Here is a 24,379-nt window from a genome sequence, read left to right on the forward strand (position 1 = left end):
TTGCATTGTAAATGCATTTTACAATGTAATATTGTAAGCAAGGGTGGATTTATCTCTAACAGAGACCAATTTGTTTTTGAAATCTTAATTTATATTTACATATTAACTGTTTAATTATTCTTATTTTAAAACGTGTAAAACGTTTTATTTGAACACTGAAATTAAAGAGTATGGAGGTATAAGGCCGTAGCTCGGGAATGGCAACGTACGAGAGGTAACATGGACAGCACAGTATATCCTGTGATCATCATGTTAATAGAATATATATTACCAATTTTCATAAGATAGGCTGTTAGTTTGTTATTCCATGTTGAATAAATAAAAATAGTAGTCATAATCTAAAATTATTTATTATTAATTAAAATATTTTATGTCTTTTGTAGACAATTTTATCACATACAAATGGTAATTTTGTAGACAGTTATATTTACATTTCTACTCTTTTTTTTATTCGTACATGTTATCATAAATATTTATTAAATTTAGATAATAATTATAAATTTGTTAATAAATAATTTTTACATTAATAATTTCACTAAGTTATAATGGAATGTTTATTTTATTATATAAATTTATCAAATAATTTTCATTCAAATTATTATTAATAAGTAATAAAGTTAATTTATAGGTGACTTCATTAATTTGTATAAAAGTATAAAAATATATCTTTTATACCCTATTTTTTATCCAACTTATTTTATATTTAACCAAAATTGTTGATAAATTAATGCACAATGTTGACAATAAATATAAAGAAATTAGCTAAGCTATAAAAATTTAAATACATAAATGAAGAATGACAATTATTAATTTAGAGATATGGTGCCTAAGAATCGATGTCAAAGCTAAATATTGCATTTATATTTCCAAATGAACTTTTGAGTGCCAATACTACTGCCATCTATGAGATGAGTTCTAATAACATATCTTGCTAACACTCTACAGTCTACTTATTCAATAATTATCTATTATATATAAAGTCAAATGACGTTGAACTCTGTAGCATTGGGTTTAAGACACAATGTCGCCATTCCTTTGAATTCGCAGAGAATTTTTGAAAATAAAATAAAATGCAGTACTGTTAAAGATGGCTAACTTGGAATTAAAGCATTACCAAGTTTCCTAGTTAGCACAGTGGAAGTCTAAACTAATATTGTTAAACAGGATTTTTTCCGGCATACACAGACCATCAGTGTATGCCGGCTCAAGAACCCAGCGACCCGGAGGTAGTTGCCTCCGGAGATGCAGCCGGGGTAGAGGGGTTTACCCCGAGACCCCTACCTCACCCGCCTACACTACAAAAGGCGGGCAAGAAGACCCGATGATGATGACAGGATTTTTTGTTTGTAATGAATAAGCTAAAAAAAAAAGAAGTAATAAATGGATTTAAAAAATTCATTCACCTATATAGGTACATTATCAATGTGTAAAATAAGCTGTATTTTATTTTCAATGAAACCATGCGAAACCAGGATGGTGCGTGTTTTAATATTCTCAGTTCGTCTCCTAACAAGAGGTGTGGTACACAGCAGTGGGAAGGTTATGGTTCATGGCGATAATTATGACGTGGACAGGTTAAAATATAATTAAGATACATACATTTTCCTAATAGTAGTTACATTAACATTAGTTTTTGGAGTGATTTATCTGGAAGTTTATGCCTAACATTGTAGGGTCGAGGCCGGCGACCGCGGTAGCGATCGGTCTCGCTAGAGCGACGCCAGAGGCCGCCACCGCTGTACCGATAGGTCTGGAAGCTGCCAACCCATTCTCACCGATGATGGCCAGACCTGAAATATGAATTTTTAAAATTAATGCAAATATATACTGTTTTGGAGTATAAATATTTCACATTAATAGTACATTAACAGTGCTTAATATTCCTGGTCATGTTGGCATGTACATCTATATCATTTTTAACTAATTGCCCAATATTTATCACATACTTAAATCTATTGTCTACTAGCATACTAGAAATTGTCTCAAATACGGGTTATATTTGAGAAATGTCTCAAATGTCAAAAAAAAAGCATATTAGCTAGTGAGCTAATATGCTTTTTTTTATATAACTAGATTTGAGCACAAAATAAAATGCCGCGTAACTTTGTTGTAATTTGCTAAGCCACTAGATGGCGTTGAAGCATATCGATTTCTATTATATAAAGACTTCATATCTATGGATGTAGAGATAAATAAATATATACAGGCAGTCTCAATATCTGTTGTAATTGCTAAATTTAATATGAAGGAGAAAAAATAAATTTAACGCGGTGAAAGCTACCCTAAGTAGATAATGTAATAGGTACGTATTGATAAAATATAATTTGTACATGTACTTACCGACTGGTTTAGCTTCAGCAATTGTGGCTCCTCCAAGAATTTCCTCAGGATCATTGTCTGTAGGTGCATCGATTCCAACGCCTTCCTCGCCCACCTGTAATTTATTATAATTTGTGTAACTATATTAAGTATAAGATTGGGCATAAATGAGTTCAACAACCTTATCAGTTTCTTTATTAGCTTTTATAATTAATTAGATAGATTACGTCTTTACAATCGTCTCCATTTTTTGATGTGTTAAGGTAAATTAAAAAAGTAAATTGTAACCGAAATAAGAATCGTGTAATTTTGATCAAATTAATATTGACAAAACAAATTTGCATGTGTCATGCAATTTTTGTAACACGATAACGAAAATCTTTGAATATGTAATGTAAATGTGGCAAATAAATTTCTACTATCAAATAATTCGAGCTGATTATTTTTTTATAACTAGTCCCAAATTTTAAAAGTTTACAATAGTTTATGGTTTATATATCTGTTCTGTAATATCATCATGTAAGATATAGAACTCCTATGTCTTTCTTACTTTCTTTATAGTTGTTTACCTTGTCAAATAAGATAAAACTAAAACACTACGTGTACTAAGAAAAAAAATCTATTTATTTTATAATTCAAGCGTATTAATTTCGGGTTCTAAGTTCATACATTGTACAATTTCAACAACTATGTACTTACATCATCCTCATCATATTCAACACGTCTTTGCGTAGCATTACTTTTGAATAGCATATCAATATTATCACCAACTTCATCTATCAGTTTGATGGTATTTGAAGCTGCCTCTGCAAGCTTCTCTAGTTGAGTCTTGAATCTCTCTTTATCACTTCTCCCCAATGATCCGGTTCTGCGCCCAAGATTATGAAGTTTCATAACACTTGCGGATAGCATCTTCAGATTTTGTAAATTAGCTGCCAGCACTTTTGAAACCAGAGTTTCATCATTATTTTTAACTATACTATCTGTACTTATTTTATCTTCTGATACTATACTTTCACTTATGATCCGTCCGGATGTGTCTCTCTTTATTTCTAAATACTGTCCTTTTGCTCCACCGTAGAATGGTAGATATTGAACTGATTCCCTGGGAAAGTGGGTTAATATCATATTTAGTATGCTACAAGAAAACGTTATTTTAAAATATTAGAAAAATATCATCATCATTATCGTCATGTCAGCCATAATCCGTCCACTGCTAAACATAGGCCTTATTTCTTTTATTTCAATTCTCCACATATATTCCTTTCAGATTCTGAAGTATGGTATGACTGGAAGAAATTCCTTCTAGGAATAAGTCCACCTGTGTACAATTTTATTATTATCTAAAATCAATATTAAAAATAAATGTACAAAAACTTATAAAGCAATAAATAAATATATATAAAATTGAGAAACAATTTAGTAAGTTTCATATTCCATTTAACTTTGCTAAAGATTATTTATTACTATATTGTTATATTGTATAGTTTATATAATTTGAAATTATGAAACAATTGTAATATAGAATTAAGTTTAGAGTAATTTAATGTAAAAACGTTTTCTTGATTTTTTTTATACAATTTAGAAAGTCGAACAAGTTAATACGAGTAGCTCATATGAAAATTTACGGTTACGCATAATTATCTATAGACATAAACGGTATAATTCTTTCTACGATAGATATTACAAAATACTCTACGATATCTATGATACCTGATATTTTTATCTAATTTATTTATATTTTTGTTTGCTTCTATAGGTATATTAATTATTAAATAATCACAATTAAGTTCAATGACTTCATTGGGTGCAAGGTTTGAAACAGTTGAGTACTAGGTACTTAAATATGATATTGGTGATGGTGTAGATTCTTTCTATCCATATAATTATATTCCATAAATAATAATTATATAAAAAAAAAACTAAATGTTATATTTCATAGAAATTTATTAAAAAAATCTTATTGTTAACAATCTTATAATTTCTAACTTAAATCATGTTCGAAAAACAATTTCAAGTATTAAGTCGAAAGTATTTTTCGTTAATTAACGATTACAATTTAGATAGACAGATAGATATTTAGTTTATTTGCATTACTTACTGCATACAAATAACAATAGATATAGATACATTCGCAGAAGAAGAAATAAAAGAATACATATACAATAAAAAGGACAATATATAAAAAAGTAACATAACTTTTCATTTCGTGAATGTGCCACAGTGATACAAAATGGCTACTACTCAGTTTATTGCCCTCAAAAGAACAAACACTGGTATTCTTTTGTAGCCAAAATTTTGACAGTTTTATACAAAATATATTTTTTTAATATAAAAACTTTCTTTATTGTAATAAACATAATAACTACTTGCAACTCTTAACATTATGTTTTTATACACTGAATGTGTGTCAGTCAATGTACATATTCGTATAAATACAAATCAGATTGAGCATGAGCTATGCCACCAGGTCCAGCGATGGCAGTTGCAATCGGAGCATGTATTATACTGCCCAGTTTATTTTGAGCAATTACAACTTTTGAGATAGGGTTAGCTATAGCGATCCCCTTAACACCACCTATAGCTCGTGCTATAGGCTTCACAATCAATGTTAATTTTGAATCTTGAGCTTTCAAAGGGCTCTTCACAAATTTGGAACCGTTGTATTGGTAGTCGTCAGATCTTTTACTGAATCCATGAATCTGGTTTTCCCTTTGATCTCCTTTGAAGTTTCTCCACTCTCGTCTTCGATAGATTCTATGAAGATAGAAAAAAAAATGAAAATTAATATACAGATATAATAGAAGAGAATTAAAAAGAAAAGCAGAGAAATATCAATTTATTGGATGATAATATATAATAGGGCCAGTTGCAACAACTTTCCCTTCAGGAATAGCTTCTAAAAATCTTGGTACAGAACCATTATTTGATGACACTTCTTGAAGTCTAGAAATTATTGATGAAAAGTTAGCGTCGGGCGATAAGGCGACAACACGTGCTGCTGGACCGGCGACAGCGAGCCCTCCAGGTTGGGTGTAGGCAAGCCCACCAGGACCCACAATAGCAGCCCCTCCTCTTCCAGCTGTCGCTACTCCACCAGGACCAGCAATTGCTACACCACCTCTTCTGACTTTTAATCGATTTATAAAAAAGCCTGGACTAGGTGCAATAGGTTTTTTATCTCCGAACCAGGAAAACTGTCCGAAACGCAAGTCACCATCATCTAAGAAATTATTCGTTTTTGTTCCTTGAGACGGCTCGTCCACAATAGATTGTTCTTGTTGTTTCACGGGTTTCTGGGTGTTTGTTGATGGCTTTTGTGAGAAAAATTTCTTGACTTTTTTTAATGTGTTTAAATTTTCATCAATTTTCGACTGTGTTGCAGTATTCACAGTACGTTTTTTTATTGCTCTTCCTTGTCTTAAATTGGAACTTAATTGATCCAGATAATTCTTATTAGTTTCGGTATTAATGTCATTTGTAAATGATTCTTCGTCTTCTTTATCTTCTGTAGATTTTTGTTTCCTATTACAAATATCAGCATTTTGACCATATTCAAAGAGATTGTTCCATCCTCCGCCTTGAAGTACGTTCAAAAGCGGATCTTTAATTAAAATTGGGAAGTATGGGGCTAGAGGCCATTGAAATGGAAATGGCGATTGCTGTCTTGTTTGGTATTGACTATTTAAGTCAGTAGGTATGACACTGCCATGTGCATTATAAATATTGTTTAAGGAAGGCATTACCAGAACAGGAATATTGGTTATATAAGGAATCGGTAAAGCTGGTATAACTTGATTATTGCTCATAGATTTAGACAGATATGGTAAACTTTTAGAATAGGAATTTCTTTGTGTATCTTCATTATTTATTAAGTTATTCTCTTGATATTTTTGAACTTCAGTTAAAGGCTTTAGTTTACCCGATGCTATGATTTGTTGCAATTTCTCTAAAATATCTTTATCGAGAACGTATCCTTCAATTTGTGGGTCACCGCCATTAACATTAATTTGTTGTCTTCTGTTTGGTTTCTTTAAACCTGCGTTTACAATTTTAATTTTGTCTAAAATATCTTTGGTGTCACTTTCTTCACCTTCTTGCATATTATACGATAAAGATTTATCTTCTTTATCAACATTATTTCTCAGTTCCAATGATTCTGTCGATTTTTCAGAAATAAATGGGTTTATCAACCTGAAATGATAAAAACAAATATATTTATTATTTGTTTTTTGTTTTATTATTATTATCATTTACCTTGCCCGAGCAATATTAATAAGCGTGCGTATATAAGTAAGCAGTGATAAAATGCAATGAATAAAATTTTGAAATACACCATACCTGAACACCTGGGTTTCCCGCTACGTTTGCTTCAATGCATCGATTTTTTTTAAGCCTTTTCATGTAAAAATTGTTAGTTGTGCTTTTGTACTTGTGCAATATTTATAGTGATCTATATTAACTCCCGTTAAATGTAAATAATACTTTATAAAGCTCTAGTGAAGGCAATAGTCGTATAATATCAAAACCGGTCCGGCAAACTAATCAAATGTATATAAATATCTTAAATATAATTAAAAGAAGGCAATAAAAACACTATTAAAAATGAAAGATTTTATTATAATTATAAGTTAATTTTATTTTACAATTTATTAGTTTATTAATAAATTATAATAAATGCAAAGGTAGATGTGAAACTTACTCATTATTCGACGGTCGAGACGCAACGTCTTGAAGGAAGAATGCGAACAGGATCTGAAAGAGAAAGGAAAGAATATTATAAATAAGATTATTAATTATAATAATAGTTCTTCTTCGAGATAAATGTTTTAATTATTAAATATTAATTCAAATTATATTAGACTAATAAAACATCAGTGATGGGAACTTATACTAGTTTTAAAATTTGTTTTTAACTTAATGCTCGAGGGAAGGTGTCCCTCTTAAAACGTTACTAAAACCTAAGTGCTGTTGCCAACCTGCCTGCCAAGCGTGGCAACTATTGGCAAACTCCTCTGACTGGCTGATACAACAAGAATCACAACATACTAATCGCTGCACCACTTAAGTCTCCTTTTGACACACAAAGTTTGTGTCAGGATATCTTCTATCCTAATTATTACTACTGAAAAATACCCTTACTAATATAATTGAAGGGTGGGATATGGCGTGAATTTACAGGGTACAGAGGAATAATACCTGAGTTCTCAGGAATGGCAACGCATGGGTGGTGTCATGGGCGAAACAGTATACTCTGTTATGTCCATGGTACTGCTCATGTCTATAGGCGACAGTTACCATTTTCCATCAGGTGGGCCGTCAGCTTGTTTGCCATTCTAAGTTGTATAAAAAAAAAGTGCAAGAAGTCAAGACATTTTTTTTTATATGTTAAAAGTAACAATTTGGCATTTTTATTATTTAAATTAGCATGCTTGTGGAGCTGTGGTTTCTAAAAGAAAGTGAACATTGTGGAGTGAAAAGACCAATATATCTAGGAGCTGCCACTAGGAATCACATTTATTATGTATGTAGGAACTGGTTTTGTTGTCAATTCGTTATAAGTTATGCATGGCGGGTTGGACTTTTCGCGTGTTTATTTATATCAGTAGAAACTTGAACTTGAACGATAAATAAGGATAATTTATAATAATTCTCGCGTCAATTAATCTCTCATTCTACCATTAACATATTTTTTCTTCCTTCCATAACTCAATCAGAATGAAGGTTCCTAATGAATGATAGTGGAATGGTGGGCCTGCGCTATCTGTGTACACTGGCGGGGTACCAATGTGTGGTAATAGGTGAAGATTAAACCAGGTCAGTTTTTAAAATGGGTGATAATGGAATGGTAACCCCGCCTGCGCTATCGGTATACACTGGCGGTGCACCAGTGAGGGGTGATAGGTGAGGATGAAAGTAGATCAGTTAGCCCATCGTGACGAAATTCACTAGAATTAACCACGATGGTTTCCAGGGGGAACCGCGTGGAGATCGACCTGATAGGGTCTATTGCTAGCAATGGGTCAGTTAGATTCCATTACTAATAATTCATTTCCCCCCAACCAGGTCAGTTAGCTCATCGTTACGAATTGAATAAGAATTAGTACTACAATGGTCTCCAGGGGAAACCATGCAGGAGGTCGATCTGGCAGGATATATTGATGAGGTATATTAAAGACTATGTGGTCCTTACATAGAATAGGCCACCCCTGTCCTTTCCCGTGAGTGTCGTAAGAGGCGACTAACGAAACTTATGGTCGAGGGATGGGCAGCAGCGTCCCTCTTAAAACATCTCTATAGTCTAAATACGGTTGCCAATCTGCCTGTCGAGTCTGGCAACTACTGGCAAAACCCCCCAAGGTGGAGGCTTATGTTGAGCAGTGGACAGTTAAAGGCTGATATGATGATAATAATAATGGGGATTAGTGTCCCCATTACTAACAATCCCACAAGTTTAAAAGTGGCCTATCTCCTTTCCTATCGAAAGTAGTACGTGTATGAGAAATTTCATTACAATTTGTTGGATCGCTAAAGTATTAAAATGTAACAAACAAACATACTTTCACATTTAATACTGACTTTTACCCGCGACTTCGTCCGCGTGACCGGGATTTTTATTTATTTTATTTTAATTATAATAATTCTACAGGTGCAACGCCTGCAGAAGGGGGGAAAGGGATTGTTAGTAATGGATATTCATAATATTAATACTAGATTTAAAGACAAACTTGCTGTCCCCAAGTATCGTTTAGAAAAAGTTAATAGGTCTTTTATGGGAATAGGTATAAAAATTTACAATAAGATACCAAAGGATATGTTGGAATTACCCTTAAATAAATTCAAAACATCTGTTAAATCATATTTACTGAGCAAAGCCTATTACTCACTAAACGATTACTTGAATGACGAGTGTGCATGGCAATAGTTGTTCATGCACTGAATTTTCATTTAATGTTAGACATAGACACCTATATAAATATACATTGTAAATAAACTGGCTTTAAAAAAAAAAAGTAATTCAATTGAGTTTCTTGCCAGTTCTTCTCAATTGGATCTATATACCGAACTGGACGGTAGGGAAAATATAAAATTATAATGTAAAAATTTGACGTTCATAAGCGGCTAAAATGTCCTACATGAATAAATGATTTTTGAATTTTGAATTTTGAATTTTGATACTGAGAATCCCATTGCTAGGAATATACCCAACCAGGTCGACCTCCTCGCGGTTCCCCTGGAACCTATCATGGTTGATTCCTGATGAATTCACCATGATGGGCTAACTGGCCTGTTTTCATTCTTATCGATCATCCTTAACTGGTGCTCCGCCAGCGTATCCCGTTAGGCATCCCGAAAGCGGTGTTACCATACCATTTTCATCAAAAAAAAAACGCCTGCAGAAACAAGTTTCAGTGCACAATCCATGAACTGATTTCTTCTCTGTGTTTTTTTTTTAATGGATGAAAATGAAGTGGTTATCCCCACCCGTGCTAACGGTGTACACCGGCGGGGCACCAGCGAGAAATGATAAGTGAGAATGAAAAGACATGTCAGTTAGCACATCGTGATGAATACATCTAGAATTCAGCACGATGGTTTCCAGGGGGAACCGCGTGAAGGTCGACCTGGTTGGGTATATTGCTAGCAATGGGATTTTTAGTCTCCATTACTAACAATCCCTTTCCTCCCCAATTAACCTACTACTACTTGACTACTTTATCCTTATCTACGGTTTGATCCCCAATAAACAGAGTTTTTCCTTAACTCCAAGGGTTGTGCCTCTAAAGAAAGAAGTAGGGCAAAAGGATTTCTTATGTTTTCCATCCCATAATGTATGCGTACGTATATATACCAAATTTCATAGTGATTGGTTAAGCCGTTATGGCGCTATAAGGTAACAAACAAACAAATATTTTCACATTTATAATATTAAGCGAGGGTTAGTTCATTCTATTAATTTTATAAATGTAAAAGTTTGTAAGGATAGACGGATAGGTGGATGGATGAATAGAAGGATGGATGCATGCAATAACTCTTTCATATATTGCAGGCATTCATAGGCTACAGTAACCGCTTACCATCAGGTGGGCCGTATGCTTGTTTACCACCTTAGTAGTATAAAAAAATGTGAAATTAATCAACGGACTTAAATGAAATTTGGTACACGAGATTTTTATATCCTAATTTAGCATATAGGATAGGATACTTCATGTATTGATTCGCTCAGGTAACGCGACGGGAGTTAGTACATAAAATATCCTGTGTATTCCTAAATAGATTAACATTACAACAGTATAATATCAAAGAACATTGACATCTAGGTTAAATACAAAACAAAATGTCCACACTTTTACTTTACATGCACATCAAGTGTAATTCTTCTCAAATTTATAATACAACATGCTTTAATACTTCCCGTTGTCAAGTTGACAGACAGACATGCGAATGCGTTTTGAACTTTGATAATCTCTATATAAACGCAGGCTGATGATCTGTAATCATTATAAAAGTTGATAGCTAAGTTGATGGAAAGTGGCAGCCGCCATAGTCTACAGACATGGGATTTTATATTCACCATACATAGGATTTATCGCATCAATCAATCTTACCGATTCATCCTTTTAATAACAAGTACATTTCGCTCTCCGCAAAAAGAAAAAAAAAACTATTTCAACCGTTATTACATACACACATACATATATTGTATGTGTGTATGTAACACACATACAATATATGTATGTACATATACACATATACATACATACACACGAGATAATTCGTAGATACATTAGAATCGTGTGTTTATAAGTAAATTTTAGTGGTTATTTGATTATAATTATTTTGTTTAATTCCGCTACCATTAGTATGTATGTGTATGTGTGCGACTGCCAACATTTAAAGATTGTAGTCTATCCAAAAGAAAAGATTGCTTAGCGATAAGGCCGCTTTTTGCATAATTTCTCATTAAAATTAACTGTATTTATTATTTTATAAATGATGCGATAAAGAGTAAAATAAAAAAAAGATTAAGTACTATTATTATAAGTAGAAGTTATACGATCTTCTACATATATTAGTCATCAATCTCCGACCGTTATTCAGTCTACTCATATGTTGTGAGACGTATTTCATTTCTAAACGTGGCATTTTTTGAGGCAAATAAATAAATCGCTGTTCGGAGCGTAAATAATTCTAATCGACTAATGAATAATCTACCTATATATATATATATATATATATATATATATATATATATATATATATATATAGGTAGGTGTTATTCCTCTGTACCCTACAAATTCACTGCCATATCCCACCCTTTAAATCGAAACACAGCCATGCAAACACAACTGCTTCACGGTTGAAACTTGAATGGGAATATATAACTGTTGATATGATGAAATAGGTTCCGTCTTCATTTTGTGACCAAAAAAACTGTTTATTTCTACACAAATAAAACTTTTATACACACACGATTCCGCATTATAATATCCCCAAATATTGTCTTTCTAATATGTTTTCAAAACATTAATTGGTTTATTTTGACACGATTTATTGTTATTTTTGCAAATTAAAATGTGAGTTTTTATACAACCAAGAGATCGGACCTCATTCCGAATTGAACCCCATTGTCGTTATACCTACAGCTAGATCAAATTGGCCTTATTTTCACATTACTTATTAGTGAATAACGTTTTGTTGCCAATAACAGCGATGAAACTGTAAGTATAGGTAATCTAGTGACGTCCGAAGTAGATCATTAGGGTTGCCACTTGTTTATAAGGCTATTAAATATATGGTCATCGCCATATTTATTTAAAGTGTGCGTTGTAACATAGATACAGTTTTATTATTATTAAAATTGTTCTAAAGTTGAGTCGTTCTTGTGACCGTGATAACAAATAGCTGTATTATTATACTAGTTAAATTTCATGATCACTGCTTGAGCCATTAATGCCCTAAGAGGTAACAAAGAAACAAATTCACTTTCACATCCTGTTTATACAAATGAAAGTTGGATGTTTGAATGTTTGTTATTCTATCGCGCATAAGCGGCTCAATGGATCTGTATAAAATTCGGTATATAGATAGACCATCTCCTAGTCAGTAGACTAGTTTTTATTTAAACTTACATGTGAAAATCTGTTGCAAATTAATTTACAATATTTGGACATAATGTGTACTTAAAAGAGACACGACACGAGTGACAAGGGGAGAAATAAAGTCAACAAATTTTGTTGAATATAATACATATTTATCGTAAATCATATTAAATTATAATGGTTTATATAATTAATATATTCTTATTATTATTTATTTTACTTTATATATATCTATAGCTCCTATCAAGTTAGAAACTTGAGATACGTAAAAAAATATTTCGATTTAAAGTAATTTATATTAAAATTATAAAGAGGATAGATTTGATTATTTGTTTGTCTGTAATGGATTAACAAAAAAAAATACTCAACCAATTTTGAATATTTTTTCATAAACAGAAATCTATAATATCAACGAGAAACATAGGCTATATATGTATATTATTTTCAGAAATTTATTACACAATTTTATTACAGTTATAACATATTGTTTTCATAAGTGTTGACACCCCTAACTCTTTTTAACGGGTGAGTGCCCCATAAACTTTTTATTGCACGATACTCGAGCACAGGTGAAATTCCGATAAGTTGACCGTGTACCCTAACATATTTGTGGGTCGCTTGCCAGTTGGCAAATGGACAACCGTTACTTGCAGTTGCAAATTGGCAATGCTTATTCTTAAGAGGTTTTTTGTTTACAAAGTAATCGCGAATAAACGATAATTTAAAGTCTACATTTAAATACAAGAATGGCGATCGTTATTTATAATATTTTATAGCTGTATTACTGTTTTTTGATGGAACGGAAGATATTTTAGCACTGATTTGTAGAAGGTGGATTTTTTAGTTTGATTGTATTTTTGGTGGGCATGTTACTCGATATCTTTGATAATTCTAATTTAGGGTTACATGCTCCAGTCTCGAGATTAACAACACGTACAATTCCTGTAACGAGTCCCTCAATCTTGATATATTTCACGAGCATCCCAAGTCATTCAAGAACAAAATTCTAGAAGTTCTCTCTTAATACTACCATAGTTTTTCCACAAGCAATAATTTTGATTCTGTGCGCACTGTTCTAATAATTTTAATAATTGTATATTTTAAGTATTCTTATGTTTGTTACCTGTATGTATGTTTTTTTTATTGTTTTGTTCGTGTCAGTTTTGTTAATATGTAATCGATGATTTAAGAAAATGTTGTGTACATCTGTAATTTGTGTAAATGCAAGATGCAAGCCCTATATATCAATTAAAATTTATGTCTGTATTTACACTGTTGATGTACCTTTTAAAAATAAATAAAAAAAATTCTAAGTCGATTTTTATGTTTTTTTTTTTTTAAATAGGAAAAGTTCATTCGCACGGTAATTTGATACTAATTCTATGTCAAGATAAGATACAATTTTTAATGAATTATTTTAATAATGATTTTCAATAGAAAAATGAAGTTTGAAGTCCTCGTTTGTGTAGGTGTTAGTCGTCTGTGTCTGTTACAGAAGAAATTTTAATGTATTGTCAACCGATTTTGTGAATGAGACTAATTTGTAAGTAAGTCCCATTCGTGTTTCAACCGTGAAGCAGTTGTGTTTGCATGGCTGTGTTTCGGTTTGAAGGGTGGGATATGGCGTGAATTTACTGGGTACAGAGGAATAACACCTGAGTCCTCAGGAATGGTAACGCATGGGGAGGTATCATGGGCGAAACAGTATACTCTGTTATTTCCATGGTACTGCTAATGTCTATAGGCGACGGTTACCACTTTTCAACAAGCTGACGGCCCTAATACCATTCTAAGTTGTATAAAAAAAAATATCTTTTCTTATGCTTATGTTTAGCAGTGGACAGTTATCGAGTGAAATGATCATGATTTTTTTTTATTTAATAATAATGTAAATATTCATAATGTCAGATTTTTTTTTATGGGTGAAAATGGTATGGTAACCCCGCCTGAGCTAACGGGAAACGCTAGCTGAGCACCAGTGAAGGGTGATCGATGAGAATGAAAACAGGCCAGTTAGCCCATCATGATGAATTCATCAGGAATTAACCATGATAGTTTCCAGGAGGAATCGCGAGGAGGTCAACCTGGTTGGGTATATTACTAGCAGTGGGATTCTCAGTCTCCATTACTAACAATCCCTTTCCCCCCATAATGTCTGATTTGTAAATAAGGCGCTTTACAAATTGTAATTGTGTTCGACGTACATGAATGGTCATGTAAAATTTTTACAAATATTAGACGACCAATATTTAACCAGATGTACAAGTGATGGAGCGTAATGTATTCAACACTCACGTTTGCTTGTACTGTTTGTTTGTATATACACACTATGAGTATACTGTCTATCGCTGTGCAAAAAGTAAAAGAATTTCTTTTTAAACTTTCACTCGTTCTGTATTATATAGATCTAGTAGAGACATGGAATAAAATGGTGTTAAGGTGATATCAATTTTAAAATTTATTGTATGGTTCACTAGCGACCCACCCCGGCATCGCACGGGTGCAGTTTATTAAGAAATATTGAGGTCGATTCTGAGAGGCCATTTCTCTACAGACAGTTCCGCCAAATTACTGTTTCATGGACCATCATAAAATAAATTTATAATAACTTTTAACCCAAATCTATTAGAAATTTAGTTAATTTATCATAAAGATTTGTTTGTATATATGCATACATACACACATATACACATACACAGATATACATATATACACATACACACATATACACATATACACACAACTATATCTACATGTATATTATCTGATATCAAATTGAAATGTAAATTTTATCAATAGGTTAAGAGAAATGGCGCGCCAGATCAGAATAGACCCTATTGTCTTTATCTACTTATACAAGAGTATACATACAAATATTCCCCATCCCACCCCACCCCATCCCGCCAATTGTAAATTGCCGTAAGGAATGGCCCCGTACCTTATAACAGTCTATGGGGGAAGCCTATAATCAACAATGAACACCCCCTAGTGTTGTAAGCTTCCATAGGCTACAGTAACCGTTTACCATCAGACGGGCCATATGCTTGTTTACCGCTTTCGCAGTATAAAAAATAAATAAAAACAAAATGGGAAAATAATGGCTGATATGATTACGATGATTCATATAAACCTTCCACAATATCCTTCATCATTTCATCACCATTTAACATTTACTATTTGGGATGGAGGTGATTTAGTGATGATTAGAGCTAACAGCACCAATAGCAAACAAACAAACCTACTTTTACATTTATAATATTAGTAAGGTTATTAATAATTTACTTGACTAGATAGTAAACCACTTAGTGAAAATATTCTAGTTCCTACATCGTATGTGGCATTCTAAGCTTATCATGAATCTGTTCCATATGCCCATGTGTTCAAGACCATATTCTATGGTGTCTTTGTGCATATGTTAGTTGGTATCTAAACATGTCACAACTAGAAAGATTGTATCTTGCTTTGTTTATGAACGACAAGTAGAGGTCACGAGGTCAGAGTGGATTAAACTTACAGATGTAAGATTAAAGCCGATTTAAGACCGTAAGCTTTCACAGTAAGGATTATAATGTATCATGTACTCGTAGGTAATTTAATATGAATTGGTGATGAAAAAATGATGAGATAATTATAGGTAACCTGTTATTAAGATTTTTTGTTTAATTACAATTGGTTTATTTCACGTCAAACGTGCGATAACTTTTTTTAAGCGGAGAATGGTTTTTTTTTGTAGTTTAATTTCTTACTTGTTTGATTTGTTCAAAAAAATTTAATTAAAAATGAATTGTGATTGAAGTTTATTTCTGGTTATTTTTTAGAAAATAGGGTAAACACAATTGTGGTTTGAATAAAATAAAATTTAATAATTTATGTGATTTTTCGAAAGATAGAAAGTACAAAAGGAAGTATAAATTTTCCTGTATTTTACACTATCTATATCTTGAATAAAATTTCAAGCGATTTTGTTTTTTTTTTTTGCAATTAGTGGAGGTCACTTTCGTGTCATTTTCATATTAATTTTGTTAATATTATTTAAATTTTAAGGTTAATAATTTTGGCATTTGTCTTTACAATCTATGGGGTTTACGTCTGTATTTGACCCATCTTAATTTTGACCTTTTTAAAATTACTTTTTTTGCGGAGTTTAATCCTACTATTTTTATATATATTTCTGCTTGTTATATTAACAATTGTGAATAAGAAAGTCTGTTAGAAATGTAAGTTCTTTACGGTGATTAGAAGAGGGTAATGTATTTTATTCGTTTGTAAAACACGTTTCCTTAGATGTGAGTACATACACATTCACTCATAGAAATTATATTTAAAATGAAACATAAATTTTATGTAGCTTCATACGTACCCTTTGTACATATCTCTCGCGTCTTTCCTAATTTATTTAGATGGTGATCTTAGTCGTGGTAATCAGTAATTTTCTTTCTATATTCTACCCTTCACTCATACAGTTTTTGAGGGTTGAGAATTGATAATGGAAAGCAACCAAGAGAAATACAAGCTTTTAACCGTGAGATCATTCGCGGGACTGGGATGTGATGGGATGGGATCGACCAGAATAAATAGTAGCCTTCTTATTTTATGTACTACGTGTATTTGGTATATACAATATAATATATATTTTATATATATAAGAGCCACCATCTAGAAGGTAACAAACAAACAAACTTACTTTCACATTCATAATATTATATACAGTAACGTTATTGAGACAGTTAAGAGAATAGAACAATGGAATACTGACGATGATGATGAGATGTAAAAAGAATGTTTATTTATATTAATCTGTAATTTTATTAAATTTCAGAAAAACAAACATATAAGAAAGATTTATATTGTAGATAACTCGAATGCAGCATGCAAGCTTCTTGGTAGCAGAATTGTATCTTTGCGGAACTAAAAAACATCATCAAACATCATCATCACCAGTTAACTGTCCACTGCTGAACATAGGCCTCCCCCATAAGGGAATTAAAAAACCATTGTACACGAATTATAACAGGATTTGCTTTGTATAACCCGCCGATGCGAATGTTACACCCTCAGTTTGAAAGGCCTATTCAACTTGGTAGGTTAATCGAAGCAAATTCGATTATGACTCGTGCAATGTAGGCATTTTAACTGTACTGGACCTATAAGAGTAATATTACGCCCTCAGTTTGAAAGACCTATTCAACTTGGTAGGTTAATCGATGCAAATTCTACTATGAATCGTGCAATATAGGCATTTTAATTGTCTTGGTTTTATAAAAATAATATTACGCCCTCAGTTGGAAAGGTCTATTTAACTTGGTAGGTTAATCGTAGCAAATTCTACTATGATTCGTGCAATGTGGGCATTTTAACTATCCTGGATCTATAAGAGTAATTTACGCCCTCAGTTGGAAAGACTTATTAAACTTGGTAGGTTAATCGAAGCAAATTCTACTATGATTCGTGCAATGTAGGCATTTTAACTGTACTAGACCTATAAGAGTAATATTACGCCCTCAGTTTGAAAGACCTATTCAACTTGGTAGCTTAATCGAAGCAAATTCTATTATGACTCGTGTAATGTAGGCATTTTAACTGTACTGGACCTATAAGAGTAATATTACGCCCTCAGTTTGACTTTAAGACAAGAGACTTTTTTACACGACCCGGACGCTAGACGTCTGCGTTTTCGTATCTATACACAAAATATTAGACCAATGTTGAATTATAAGCTTAGTAAATATCAATCATATGCAGAACAAGATGGATATCGTGACTATGAAAGGTCGTGCTCCATAAACAATTTGATCAACTAGTTCGCCTTTTTGAAACCGGATTACAATTACTTTTATTAACTAGACCCGTTATTGGAGTTTAATTGTTCATTATGTACAAAATGATCGTAAAAATGTAGGTAACTATCTTTAATTTAAATTGTCAAAAAACAAGTATAAGTATGGTACGTGTTGGTATGTCTAGATAGGTGTTTGACAGCATTCTGTATTTTAATGAACAAAGAACATTGATTCGACTTATTTTCTTTAATTAATTTAATTAAACATTTATATTTATACTACAGATAAAATGATAAGACTTCTTATTTTTTTTCTTTTTTATATGTCTACTAGTGATACGGATTGGTTTTGCACGGGTAAATTAAATTTTTTATAATAATATACCATATATCCTATGTTACCTGCTGATAACGTAGCTTTTTATAGATGAAAGAATTTTTAAAATCGGTTGAGTCTTGAAAAACGTGGAAGTAATTTAAAGTTGATACGAAGTTTCTTGATAACAGCAATAAAAATTAAAACAATATATTAGAAATTTTGTATGTCTGTCTTTATGTTTGTTGCGGGATCACACATAAACTATTTAGATCAAATTGAATGCAGTTATTACACTTGTATTCCTGATGGTTTTACTTAAAATCTGGCGTACTTATAATCAATGGATGAGCAGCAGCGTCCCTCTTAAAACATAACTAAAGCGTAACTGCTGTTGCCAACACGCCTGCCAAGCGTGGCAACTAATGGAAAAAAAATGGTTAAAAGCTGATATGATGATGATGATGATGAGTAATAAATATGTGAACATCTTTAAAAACAATCTCCTTTATAAAATTAGAATAAAGTTATAAATAAATAAATATTTAAAAGAGTTTGCGATTTTTGTTGTATTGTGATGTTTGTGATGTGATTGTGATTTGTATTTATTAAAATATAAATTTTTAAACACAAAATAGATAATTATTTTATTACTTATTTACACGGCTTTATAATACAAACCAACTTTATTTGGGCTGTTTATTTTGTTTTTGTATATTGTTTTTTGGGCGTTTTTGTTATTATGGCGCGTTCCCGTGTCTGTGACTCAAGTATTGAATGCGTCATATTATAAGGACACGGTTGTTTACTTGTAAGTTAACTGATTTTGGGAAAAGTACGGGTTCAAACGAGATTTGTTTTTTTGTTTACAACCGACTTCAATAAAGTAGAATGTTCTCAATTCTGTTGTATTTCTGTTTATGTTTGTCACCTCATAACTTTGTTATTTATAAACCGATTTGGAAAATTCCTTTTTTATCTGAAAGGATATACTTTCAGGTACTATAAGATGTTTATCCAAATAAGTTCTGTAGTTTAGTTTTTAATTAAAAATAAGTCGTTTTGTCACGAATGAAGTTTTTTTTGTAGCACACAATGTTAAATTATTGATTGTATATTTACGTGAATATACCGTAGTTGCAAAACAATGCTTTATGGACCTTTTTTTTCTAATTTTCAAGTTAAAGTAATAATACACATTTAGAATATTTCATTAAAATTAGCTGAGCGGTTTCGTATATTAGTGTGTACAAATATTGTGTCATAGTATTTTTTATATTAAGATTTAATTAATTAAGAATAAAATAAAATTTACTACAAGCGAAATAAAGGTACATGTTTACATCAATTATTAAATATATTTTTCTTAATTATGCAATTAAATCTACTGTAAGTAACTGTGTGTAATAATTCATCAATGACAACCCTAATGTCACATTTGTTTATTTTATTTATATATCTACACTTTGTTGCACCATTTAAAAAAATAATACATACATTAAAAATTAATAAAAAGTGGATTATAAAGGATTTAGAATAAAAGGAAGAAGAAGGAGGAGACTTAATTTTTTTTATGTAAATCTGCGTTTATTCTACATTTTACTAATATAATAAATGTGAAAGTTTGTAAATAATTTTTAGTCTTTACGCTTAAATAGCTGAAACAAAATAATGTAATTTGGTACATAATTTGACCACGTCCTACATTGACATAGAATATTTTTTATTTCATTTCAGATAAATTCTGTGCCAATACAAACATACTTTGTTAAATAAATATATCTTTATCTCTTTATCTCTATCTCATTTCACGCGGAAAATCCTGCAAGTCCTACCTAGCTACAACTAACAAATAAATTAAAGTAAAATATACATTGCATAATTTGTATCACTAATATAAGTAACCCTATACTGTATATATATTAAAATACTATATTAAAAAATATAAAAAAGTCTGTAGTTTTTTATTTCCTTAAATTTAAAAATAATTTTAGAGAATCTAAAATTTTGTTTAATTACATTTATCACTTGTTTAATTCCTAATTTCCTAAGTTCCATATCATTTATCATTAATTAAATTAATTGTTATAAATAGTCAACTCACCACGAATCCAATACAATAGTGCCGCGCCATTGTTTTACTAAAATATCGACAAAAAATCGTATATAAACAGCGAGAGATACGTGCGTGCGTGCGGTCCGGCGGTCACTTATCGAATTCGGGCCTCGGTCACATCTCGCCAGCTTTTTGCTAAATGCTCCGCGGCTGGAATTACTATGTGCAGCTTTCACGAATGCAAATAGTCACCAAAACTCATATGTCACGTTTATAAAATGTTCGAGTTAGTTTTGCTAAAGAAATGAATGGCGATTCTATCAGTTTTAAGGAATTTAGAAACAAATATGTACACGTACGTTATTTGAAAATTGCATTTTTGCAGAAATGGATTAAGATCACGAATTATTGTTAGTAATAATCAAATTATTTATTTTATTTATTTATTTATGGCAACAAACAGTGATTTACAAAATATTGATACAATATACATTACAGTTTTACAGCAATAGACCTTACAGTGCCAATAACAGTAATTTAAATATAGAAGTTTCTTGATAAATTCCCCTTCCTTTAACACCCCTTCCTTTACCGAGGGGCTCATAAGGGGCAACTAAGAGAGTTTATGGTTGAGGGAAGAGCAGCAGCGTCTTTCTTGAAATATCACCAAAAGCCAACTGCAGTTGTCAACCCTACTACGGGCAAAACCCCTCTTATGGGAGAGACTATGTCCAGCAGTGGACAGTTAAAGACTGATACAACAACAACGTATTAATTACTACTTCAGGTATTAATCTACAATTTCTTTATAATAAAATTAGGTTTATTAGTCAATTACTACAAGCAGAAACGTCACCTATAATCATAATATTATAATAGACATTTTTCACTATCTATTAGATTTAAATATAGTAAATATTATGTATGTAGGAAAACCAATGAAAGAGATCACTTTAAGTGGCGTATCAAATTAAAACATACTTCAGTTTTTGAGCTAGACCTACAAGAATACAATTTTAATAAATTCATAACCAATTTGATGCAGTTGTTTTTGCTTGATGTCAAAACAAATATACAGACAGGTAAACAAAGAGACAGATGGACACGATTTTTAAAAAAAAGATCATTATATCAATTTTTCTTAAATAATTTCCATGTACAGACATCGTCTAGTTACAACTTTATTGTATTAGTAAGATAAGACATTTGGTTTTTATAAAATGAAAAAGTTATTAGGAAATGGATAATTCTATTTAATTTTGATTCGAGTATTTATAGTAAGGCCACAGGGATGCGAAAGGTGAAAGTGGTTTTGCTTTGCTGATTAATATTATTCATATATCGATTTTATAGAATTACTTAGTTTATTTTTTATTTTATACTAAAATTTCATACGATTTAGTTTTTAATTTTAAATATTATAGTCTTCTGTCAGCAATCACAAAGATGTTAATTAGTTAATTAGTAGTGCTAACATTAGGGAGAATGTATATTATGCTAATTTCTTTTTATATCTTAACCAAAGTGTGAACATTTTGTTTCTAGTATTTATAAATACCTATCTTAGTGAAAAACTATTTCCCTATTATTTATCATTATCAAATACACATTAATGGGGGGGGGGGGGGAAGAAATTGTTAACAATGAAGTTTGACAGTTCCCCTTGCTAGCAATATGCCTTATTAGGTCGACCTCCACGTGGTTCCCCCTGGAAACCATCGTGAACAATTCTTGTTGAATTCGTCACGATGGGCTAACTGACCTACTTCATCCTCACCTATCATCCTTCACTGGTGCCCCGCCGGTGTATACCGATGGCGCGGGTGGGGCTACCATTTCATTATCATCCATTTAAAAAAATACACATTCATGGGAGGAAAGGGATTGCAAGTAATGAGGTCTGACCCATTGCTAGCAATACACCCTATCAGGTCGACTTCCACGCGGTTCCCCCAGAAAACCATCGTGGTTAGTTCTAGTGGAATTCATCACGATGGACAAACTGACTTGCTTTCATCGTCATCTATCATCCCTCCCTGTGTCTCGCCAGCGTATACCGATAGCGCAGGCGAGTTTACCATATCATTATCACCAATTAAAAAAATAAAATACACATTCATAATAAAAAGAAAAAAAGGAGCGATTTTTTTATATTCTAACATAATATTACCATGTTAAGCTTACGTTGACAGATTCTATAGTTAATACTCAATATACCTTCTTCGATCTGAATAGACAACTCTAAAATAACAGTTAGTAACGGTTGAATGTGTTGATTATTTAATTATACCTATATTCGGCTGTCATATCTACGTGATATGTTCTCAATTATGTTTAATTTTCTGAAGATCATATCGGAATTTAGATTACGTCGGTATTTAAGTAACATTATATTTACATGCCACCTTTCTTAAATTGATATGTATGAATATTGTACATACATTACTATATACATAAATACGATATGTTTCGCGGGTTTCGTAAGAGATTAACCAAGATTTACCAGAATTCATCACGGTAGTGACACCAGAGGGAGACTTTATGCAAAAGTCGTTTGCTTGGGCACCTCTGTCCATCAGAATAGGCTACCCTTTTCTTTTCTGTGGGTGTTGTGACTAAGGGAGAACGAGAGATGGTCAGCAGCGTTTTAAAACATATCTAAAGCATAACTGTGGTTGCTAATCCGCCTGCTAAGCGTGGCAACTAACAGTCGTTTGCATGGGAACCTCTGTCCCATTCGTGTTTCTACCGTGAAGCAGTTGTTTGCATGGCTGTGTTTCAGTTTTAAGGGTGGGATATAATAGTGTATTTACAGGGTACAGAGAAAAGAGAGAATGCGTTGTCATACCTGAGTCCTCAGGAATGACAACGTATGGGGAATATAATGGGCATAACAGTATTCTCTGTTATGTCCATGGTAATGCGCATGTCTATAGGCGACGGTTACCACTTTCCATCAGGTAGGCTGTTAGATTGTCTGCCATTTTAAGTTGCATAAAATATATAAACAAATAATGGCATAGTCAGAAAATAGTATAATAATATATGTTTGTCAATAAAATTAACATGATTTATCGTAGATTAAATAAAAAATCACTAAAAATTTGATTATAACGTGTTTTTATGCATTTTTTGTCGATATCGATAGACTTTTTTATGTGGTCGCGCGTCACTCGATGCTATCTTCGGATGTTTTCGATCGGAGTCATTAAACTTGAACTTGATCGAGCAATAGTACTGCAAACAGTGTTTTCTCATATATTTTTTATGTAATTAATTAAATTAAATTCGTAAATAAATTGCTTTGACAGGCGGCCATAAATTTTGATTATAATTTACAACGTGCAATTTATATTAATTGTGTAGGTATGCTGTAATTTAGCGCATAATTATTATAATCTTACGCAGGCATTTTAAACGGCATGTGAAGTTTTTGGAGATCTTCTAATGAAATAATGAGAACGGTCAACTTTTTTTTAATGTTATTTGATTTTAAACGACTTCAAAAAATGGAGTACGTTCTCAATTAAGTTTTTTATGTTCGTTACCTCATAACTTCGCCATTTATAAACCATTTTGAAAATATATTTTAATTTGGAAGGGTATACTTTCAAATTGATCCCAAAGATTTTTTATGAAAATCGGTTAATTAATTAAAATAACTAATACTTCATATGTATCTAATTTCATAATAGGTTGAGCCGTTAAGACGCCAAAAAGTGTAAAAACAGAACAAAAAATCTTTCATGATAAAATATTAATTATGATAGTCGCAGCCATTAAAATAACTTGTTTCTATTTTTTAC

At 31.8% G+C, this 24,379-nt stretch overlaps 1 protein-coding gene across 1 annotated transcript; it reads right to left on the bottom strand.

Annotated features, from left to right (window-relative positions):
- Positions 1 to 361: 361 nt before the first annotated feature.
- LOC113514938 (uncharacterized) lies at positions 362 to 20,732 on the bottom strand. Its single transcript, XM_052897534.1, has 7 exons — positions 20,622 to 20,732; positions 7,022 to 7,074; positions 5,240 to 6,513; positions 4,759 to 5,038; positions 3,019 to 3,424; positions 2,341 to 2,434; positions 362 to 1,790 (listed from the first exon to the last, which is right to left on the bottom strand). Exons 1-7 carry the CDS (start codon positions 20,649 to 20,651, stop codon positions 1,627 to 1,629), a joined length of 2,301 nt encoding a protein of 766 aa, XP_052753494.1. The 5' UTR covers positions 20,652 to 20,732; the 3' UTR covers positions 362 to 1,626.
- Positions 20,733 to 24,379: the final 3,647 nt, after the last annotated feature.

This window comes from Galleria mellonella, unplaced genomic scaffold, assembly GCF_026898425.1.
Source record: "Galleria mellonella isolate WM207_F2 unplaced genomic scaffold, CSIRO_AGI_GalMel_v1 utg117, whole genome shotgun sequence".
Taxonomy (NCBI): domain Eukaryota; kingdom Metazoa; phylum Arthropoda; class Insecta; order Lepidoptera; family Pyralidae; genus Galleria; species Galleria mellonella.

What these genes read in the sequence shown, in the direction of transcription:
- LOC113514938 (XM_052897534.1), bottom strand. Translation starts at nt 20,651, where the DNA reads ATGGCGCGGCACTATTGTATTGGATTCGTG. An exon ending in GCTCATGCTCAATCTGATTT is followed by an intron (nt 3,425 to 4,758) that starts GTATTTATACGA and finishes CCACTTTCCCAG; the next exon opens with GGAATCAGTTCAATATCTAC. An exon ending in TGCTGAAGCTAAACCAGTCG is followed by an intron (nt 1,791 to 2,340) that starts GTAAGTACATGT and finishes TTCATATTTCAG; the next exon opens with GTCTGGCCATCATCGGTGAG.